The sequence below is a fragment of the Nothoprocta perdicaria genome, unplaced genomic scaffold (assembly GCF_003342845.1).
Source record: "Nothoprocta perdicaria isolate Ctin4 unplaced genomic scaffold, notPer1 scaffold_24, whole genome shotgun sequence".
NCBI classification, from domain to species: Eukaryota; Metazoa; Chordata; class Aves; order Tinamiformes; family Tinamidae; genus Nothoprocta; species Nothoprocta perdicaria.
In genome coordinates, this window is record NW_020455466.1 from 766,244 (window position 1) to 774,694 (window position 8,451).

The window sequence follows — 8,451 nt, forward strand, 5'->3', positions numbered from 1 at the left end:
TGGAGTTGAAGTAGACAAAAAAAAAAAAAAAAAATATTTTTGGAAAAAAAAAAAAAAAAAAAAAAAAAAAAAAAAAAAAAAAAAAAGACAGAAACTGCTCCTGGAACAGGATGGAACTTAGTGGAACTGTCTGTTGTGGTTCATTTTACTTAAAGAAATCAGTGTTGAAACCTGACTTTGGATCTTTTTTCCCCCACTTACCTTGGATGTCTGGGCTCTTGTTTCCAAAGTAAAATTTTCACAGTAAAATTATCAGATTTCCAACTTCAAGCCACATCGCTCCTGCTGCCYGTTACGACTGGTGGAGCCAGGAGACATCCAATGATCCCAGCCCGAACCGACCAGCTCGGTGGGTTTCTAAAGCCTGGAATGGCCCAGGAGCATTTCCCTCGGCATTTCCCGAGGCCGCTGCCCACCTCTTTGCCTGGCCCTCAGTGGGGGCGCTTGGAGGGAGGCTGCAGTGTGTGCACAGCCTCCCCGTGAGACAGATGGGACAGTGAAATTAGCAGAAATTTAATTAATAAGGGGGGTAGGGGAGCCAAGGAGGGCTTTGAAGAGTGCTTATATTCTAGGTGGTGTTTAGTAATCACAGCGTTTTGTTGTAGAGGGTTGTAATGAATGAGTCTTGGGAARCAGTGTGTGGGAAGTACTCTTTCATTACAGCATTAGGAATTGGCTTCTCCCCCTGCAGAGTTAAGTAGTTGTCCAATAGTGTGTGTTCACTACGTTATATCCAGAGGACATAGTAACTAGGTATTAAATTGGACTTAGAGGCTCCCGCTGCAGCGCCTTGGCCACGGGCCCGAGCCGCCTTCCAGCAGCGCTGCCAGCTCGCTGGGTCGCTCCTCGGCCTGGCTGGCTACAGCAGCTCCGGGAGGGGAAAAGGGAGCTCCTGAATCGAAGCAGTGTTTCAGGCTCCACAGAAGGCAGGGTTTTGCTCTGAGCCTGTTTATCCTTGAAGGAACACTTTTTTTTGTTGTTGTTTTTTAGCAGGCAGGATAAAGGATGATGTCTGTGCTAATGAGTCTCCCTGATGCTCCCGAGTCAYTCCCTGCAGCTCTGTCTGGTCCATTGGTACGGTCCGGTTAAAGGTGTTAGGGTTCAAGCACATAGTGTGGTAGAGCCTGGTACTACTGCAGCCCTAGCTGAGATCTTGTGGAGACTGATTAGSTGGTCAGGGCAGTGGTGCAGCTTCTTGTTCACAGTTGCTGTGAGCTTAGGCTGAGGTACTGGTAGCATCTTCCACACTGGTGTACTGATCAGCTGCACGTCCACCTGTATCTGCCTGCCCTTCTGGTGCAGGCTGGGGTGAGCGARGCCTTAGGGAGAGTTAGCTGCCACCCCTTCATTTCCTCCTGTAGCTCCTGCATTTAGTTACAGGCTAGGTCTTAGTGGTTCCCTTATTTAAGGTTTTATTTTTCTCTGTGTAGCAGGAGGGAAATTTATTTTTCCTCTGTTTGAGGAGGCCCAAAAGAACTCCAGCATCAAAAAAAAAAAACCCAAAAAACCTCTTTGCTCATTAAACAACTGTTCTGTGAACCCCACCAGAAGTAATTACAGCAGTGCTTTGGTGGGGTGGGTTTGGTCTGTGGCTGCAGGTCTGGTGCATGACTTACCCGACGGTTGTTTTCAKCAGGAATAAGGGGGGTGGRGGGGGAAGGTGGGTGTTGGAAGTAGTAGAGAAAGTCGAGGGGCTGTGCAGATCTGACCGTGTGCCGTATAGAGGCTGTCACACAAATTCTRTGTCCTCTTCTCTGCTCCCTCTCTTTGCTCAGACTAACAACCCAGCAGGGGGAACGCTTCCGTGCACACAACTGGCTTTCAAACCATTCCACGTGCATCCAGCCTGTAGCTCTCTGGTACTGTTTCCTGACCAGGAGAAAGGCCATCTTGTTTCCAGAAACAGACTCTAAAGTGATGGATCTTTTTGGTGGGAGAGCTACTCCATGGCCTATGTGCAATCCAGGTTGATGTGACTGGCAAGTGAGGATTTGCTGCTGCCTGAGGCACTGGCAGCTTCAAAAGGAGACCTAGATTGTCAGAGAGAAAGAGATTCCAACACATTATCATCAAGGCTCTTGGGCAGCAGCACCCATTTTGGACACATCTCCCCCCCAGTACTTGGTGTGTAGAGTGTCTTAGTGTCTGTAAGGAACTGAGCAGATTTTTTAGTTACCAGAGACCTACTGCTATAAACAAGGTAGCTGACTGTCTTCACAGGAGACTCAGRGCTTGAGACCTAAACTAAGTCCTAGTTTATCTTTGATACTATTTTTTTCCCTGTTTTACTGCCCCTTGAGTTTGATGCTCACTTGGCTGTCATGATTTATGTTATCACACCTGAAAGATGAAAAGAGCGAGGTATTCTTCTTTGAGGGGAAAAAAAAAAAAACATGGGAATTCTCCTTCCTGGCGTTCAAGCAGTTAATGCGTCAGGTTTTGTCTTTTCTTTGCACCTGGGTCAAGTTGCTCCTGGTGTTCCAAAACTCGCCATGAACCCGCTGCTCACACCTCTGTCCTGGAATCGGAATAGAAAGCAAGATCTCCGGGAGCCCCGGGCCCGTGAAGGGCTGATTCCAAAGGCAGCCTCCTTCCTCGGGCTGCCCTCCCAGCCACCCGGGGCCGGGGCCGCCAGCAGCGGTGCCGGCGGCTGCCTCGCGTCGCGTCGCGTGCAGCCTATTTGTCTAACACTCTCTAGCTTAGATCCTCTGTTACAGTAAAATTTTCATGCTCGTGGAGAGCAGAGCATCCTAGAGCTGCGAGGTGCTCTTCATCTTGACTTGCTTCTTACAAGGGATGGAAAAGGGAACCTAATGGAAGCTTGAGTGAAATTCTGGAAAGGCAAGGGCTCTCCTTCCCTTTCACCGTGACTAGATTCTACTCTGAATTCTCCATTTGTAGTAAACAACAAACGAGGCTGTTTTCCCAAGGGTTCTAAGGAGACTGTAACATTTACCAAATGTTATAATAKAAACAAAATAATTGAATGGAATGATTTCCCGTACCTCTTATTCCCTCATCTGCCTTTTTTAAGAGAAAAACTATCTATATAATTAACAGCAATAAACTAATTTTCAAATTTTAACGAAGGAAATGGCTATGAGCCTAAAGAAGCTGAACAGAACAAAGCATTGGCATGATCTTCTCTTCCATGTGCAAATTTCAAGCGACTCTTTTACCTTTAGAAGTGGAATGCCTTTGAAAGAGACAACTGTATGAGAAGCACATTTAAAATGTGTTAAGAAATATTAGTTTTATTTAACCAGTTTCACAGCTGAATATTTATTCTATAAAAACTTTACAGATTGTACAGTTTATATATAGTTCAAACTACTAGAACAAAAAGTAGGTCCCACAGATGCAAAAATACTGTACCAATCCAAGGTAAAGGCAGATTTACACACTGTACAGCTTTCCACTGGGAAGGGGAGGTGGGTCAGTTCCAAGTAAAAACTTCAAAACTGTACAAAAATAAGGTTTGATTTCTTTTTCATTCTTCATAATACATTCAATAAGATTGCAAGCACAGATACCCAAATAATAAGAGATATCTGCAGTCAGGAATCAATAACCACTCCTGAAAGGAATGCAAAATAGGTCTATTTACACAGGGCACTCTTTTACACCATACTGGATATAGTGTATATTTAAAATAATAAAAAAAGCATAGACAAAGAACATTAAACATCTAATATAAGGTAGTTTTTTTTTAAAGGAGTTTTTGTACTTTATAGTGTGCCAAAAGAATTTTAACTTATTAAATAATATATTCTAAGTGAACCTAAATTTTTATGAACATAAAATGCATTTTTGGTGTAATACATCAATTAAACCAGCAAATAGGAAAAGAAAAAAAACCCCCCAAACTGTATATAAAGTAGTATTCTCAGCCAGCAACAGAAGCACTTATGTAGTTATTAAAAAAAAAAAAAAATCAAACCCAGAGAAGACTATTTAAAAACCCACTAAAACTAACTTATAACTTAGGATATTCATACATAAGATATTCAGTGATTCACTAATACTGCAAAACAAGCTTTTTTTTTCTTTTTTTCTTTTGTTCCCTCCCCCCAGCTGTTTCCCTCCCCTTCCCCTTATTCACTCTCCTCAAGAGACAGTGGTTTCTTCATGCTGTCTGGGTAAGAATTAAATATAGTCCTGCCCCCTTCTTTTTCCCTACCCCTCTATACCTCCCCCCCAAAAAGGGCAGAGTGTTTTCTTAGCATTAATCCTGAGCACACTCTCTTTTCTGGGATACGTGTAGGGGTTTTAATCATGATGGAGTTTAATTCTCAAAAAAGCTCATTTTATTTTATTTTCCATTATGTTCCAATGTTCCATTATGTGAGGTATTTCAACCTTCTTCCGAGACAAGGCCGTCTGTCTCAACTGACTTGTTGGGCAGTGAAGGTAAGGGCTGGCTAATACCCGTTTCAATTCTGTACTCGAACGAAGGAAAAAAAAAAAAAAAAAAAAAAAAAAAAAAAGGAAAAAGAGCAAGCATTATTCCAGACTTCCCTGCCACACAGAAAATAATGCAACACCGTTCACTTTTTAATCCACTCTCTATTTGATACAGTACTAGCCATAGATAACAAACTAGAGCATTAAAAGAGATGTTCCGTAGTGCACTCTATCATTTTTAGCTTGCGTGTGTGTCTACATCCACACACACACATTTTACTTTATATATATATATATATATAAAAGATATTTTGTGTGTGTATAAATATACACACCCACACACACACGTGTGTGTGTTTGTGCATATATGTATATAATCTAAAAAAATCAGGGAGAAAGGAGCTTTGTTCAAATTTAAATGATACAGTACTTTTCTGCCCCTTGACACTATAAGGGAGGAGGGTCTTCTCCTGTTCCCAAGCTGAGCAAGGGGTGAGTTTATCTGTTTTTTTTCATGTTGTTTTTGTTTTCTGATTATTTTTTTATGGGCATAAGCTGCTTGCCCTGCTGTCCAMGAACGACAATTCCAGTGTCAATGGGCATCTCATCAGAACTCATCGATTTTCTTCTGCAGATATTTTAGCATCGAGTCCATCCCTTGCGCAGAGCCCCAGATCTTCTTCAGAACCTCACACTCCTTCTCGTTGGCTTGTTCCAAGTCCACCTTCATGACGCTGCGCACCAGAGCTTTGGATTCCTCAAGGACCTAGGGCAGAAGCAGAGAGGTGTCTGAGCGCGGCGCCGTGGACACACACGGGGCTCTTGATGGGTAAGTACAAGCGGAGCAATTCAGGGAACTAGGGGGGCCTCCTCCTCCCCCATTCCTTTTTTGTGGAGTCATAACAGCATTTCCTGCACCAACTCGAAGCACAAAAATATGGACATGATGAAAATCCTAGATATGGCATTTGTGAGCATGTGCACACACTTGTGTATGTATAAAATACACACATAGGCATTAGAGGATAGCCAAGAGAAACTGTAGTTTAGGGAAATGGATTCAAAACACCATTATCCAGGACCGCTCTAATAACCATGAAGCTTAAAGACCAGCACTTAAAGTAGACTGAAAGACCTCAAGTCTTTTTCATTTAAAAGACTCTTAAATCTGACTCAAACTCCAAAATTTCTAATGAATGGAACAGCTGAGTTGTACAGAAACTGTAAGTTTCTTCATCTTCCCCTAAGAAAATAACTATTTTTATAGTTTTAAAACCAGGGGTGCTGTCAACTATGAAAGACAGACTCCTTGAACCGAGCATTACTGCACTTTCAGCACCATGTCAAGCATTACAGTTTTGCTACATTTGTAAATATTTCTAATTTTCACACCTGAAGAAGATAGGTATTGATGAAGCATTTCTTAAATGTGAAGATCTGTTTAGATGCAAGTAAAAGATTTCCATTCCCTAACCCAGAGTGATTTTTTTYGAGACTAAGGAGGTGGCTGAAATAAAACACAAAACCTTTCCGTTTATTTGGCTATTTCTCTTCACTTTTGCTACTGTTATTATTTTACAGACACTGGCATCCATTCCCCTTTCTTCAGTTAGGGTCTGTGTATTGATACATTTTAGTGACTATTTTTTTTGGTAGAATAATTTAAATAAACCTCATTAGCACAGAGGTTCAGACATCCTCTCTGTGATTCAATGCAGCTCTGAGGACAATGGTTTACATCAYTTATATATAAAGTAAAAGCAACTTCTGATAAACCCTGTTTGTTTAATGTAATTAAACACAAAGTGTTATCGTAGGTGATGGAGAAGATGTCAGAAAGACACTTTAAAGATGTACAGACAGAAATGTGTTAAATGCAGTATAGCCCAAAGTTGTGGCCCTTGCTCCATGAGAACTGCCTTWCTAAGAACAAGAGTGTAGTGTAAAAATGATTAGATTAATTTCATTGCCCTCATTATAAAAGTGTACCAGAAGAAAACAAGTGAAACTTACAACTGAATTACATGTGACAAGTTCCTTAATTCGAACCATTACTTCCTGTGTGAATGTTCCCGGCCAGAACACTTGAGACACGAGTCCTTTGGCACAAGCCTCCTGCGCCGTCAGCTTCCTCCCACTGAACAACATTTCATTGGCCTGGAGGGATAAAAAGTTACTTCTGGTATGAAATGTAATGAGGCAAAACTCATTAAAGGAAAAATGTTCAAAACAAAGGAGGAAAATGCCTGCACGAGGTGAGACACAGGGTTTTAGGGCTCTTCCACCTTGCAGTTATTAAAGCCTTGCCAGCAGCTGGACTGTTCTGCACTGTCAACTGCACTGCTTTGGGAGTTGCAAAAATACACAGTTCTGAAAATACACAATTAAACATGAAATAWGAAAGTGTCATTTGCTATTCCTGGGCCACGGGCATCAGCCCTCGTTTCCTTCAAGTTGCCCATTTGATTAATTTGCAGTAAGTGCGTGCAGCAACGGGCCACGGTGTCTGACACACCTTGCAAGGAGTAACAAAGACATGAAGCTGCCCTTTGCAATAACAAGGCTGCAGCCTGCTCCTTCCTAGAATCGTTACTTGTAAATGAGGAAGATAATCCAGTTCTGGCAGAGGCCCCCTTGGGAACTGCCATCTTGGAAGGAAAGCACAGGTAAATATTATTATTGACTTGCTTAAGTAACCTGCAGCTAAAGTACTTTTTACTACTGTCATTTTTTTGAAACCTAAGATTATTTTCAGGACTGCTCGAAAGTCTCCGYCAATTCATTTCCATCCCTTTCATTTGTATCACTGGACAGAGTTGGACTACTGAGGTGAAGGGGATATGCTCCAATTCGTGACCAAACTCACAGAGAGGAAATACTCCCGCGTTATTCAGAAGTTCAGTATTCAACTGAAATTCTTTCAAACGCTAATACAATACAAACGCTAATACAGAGTTTTCAAGCATCAACCTAAAAATATACTGAACAGAAGAATACAGTCTGTGCAGTAAGCGCTCCTGTTTTGCAGTATTTGAGCTGCAACTATCACACATGTCACTGTTTAAACAGTTTCTCGTGCTGAAGTCTCACCCTGCGGCCCCTGATGCTCGTGCTTTAATTTCAGGGCTCTGTGACTGGTGCTGAAATACAAACTGGGGGCTGCAGCGAGAGCCTGGGGCCGGCCCTGGGCTGCCCTCGGGAAGAAATGTTCCCAGAGCGCGTCCCACGCACGGCCCCAAGCGCAGATCTCTCTCAAGCTGTGATTCACACTTGTGTTCTTAAAACTTCAGTCCAACTAAAGGCTCAAAGTAGGCAGACAGATAGCCTTTCAGTTCTGCCTTCTCTGAAAGGTTCCAGGTAAGGGAACATCCATAAAAGGTTCATTAACTATTGTARTTATGTCTCTAGTTTTCAAGACAAAATACTAACTTGAAACTCTAGCCATAGTCAATGACACAAACATTTTCCTCAAAATAGGAATAATTTGCCTAAGGAAACAGCATTTGAAAGGATACTGAGCAGTTAGTTAGTTATATCRAGGACCAAAATGGCAAGTCAATCTGCCGGCGGTTGGGAAGTTCGGAAACACAAAGTCAGGGTAAATCCTACGCTCTCTTCACATGCGGCTTTGGTGAGAGGGAAAGAAATGAAGGCCAGAGCACCCTGACTTGCTTTTCAGTGCTGGAAAACAGCACGTAACGGTGGTGGGAGCGTGTTCACTCTGTCGAGCAGCAAGCCGCAGGTGAACACAGTGCTCCGCTCCGTGTCCTCAGCTGGCAGGACTCTCAAGGCCAATGTTTGGCCCTGGCCCTACGGTGCAGACCCACTCCTAAGACATTTTAATCATTCCATCATGTCGGGCATCTGCAGTGACAAATCAACGTACTTACCAAGAAATAGGGTATAAGGGGGAAAAAAAAAAGACGACGAAGATGCTAAAAAATATTTTCCTAGTACCTGAAAGCAGCTCTCTAGTTATGAGCTCTCATTTTCTACTCTGAGTCTCCCTCTGTCGCAGCGTGAGCTGCGGCCGGGCCCCGGAGCCGG

General features: G+C 42.7%; 1 protein-coding gene across 1 annotated transcript in view; it reads right to left on the minus strand.

Moving 5' to 3' along the window:
* Positions 1–4,783: 4,783 nt before the first annotated feature.
* Positions 4,784–8,451, minus strand: part of CDYL (chromodomain Y like) — an 87,460-nt gene continuing 83,792 nt past the window's right edge. The window contains exons 7-8 of the mRNA XM_026039732.1: positions 6,418–6,561; positions 4,784–5,170 (exon numbers count right to left, since the gene is read on the minus strand). Coding sequence (XP_025895517.1) covers positions 5,012–5,170; positions 6,418–6,561 — 303 coding nt within the window. The 3' untranslated portion in view covers positions 4,784–5,011. The remainder of the gene's footprint in view (positions 5,171–6,417; positions 6,562–8,451) is intronic.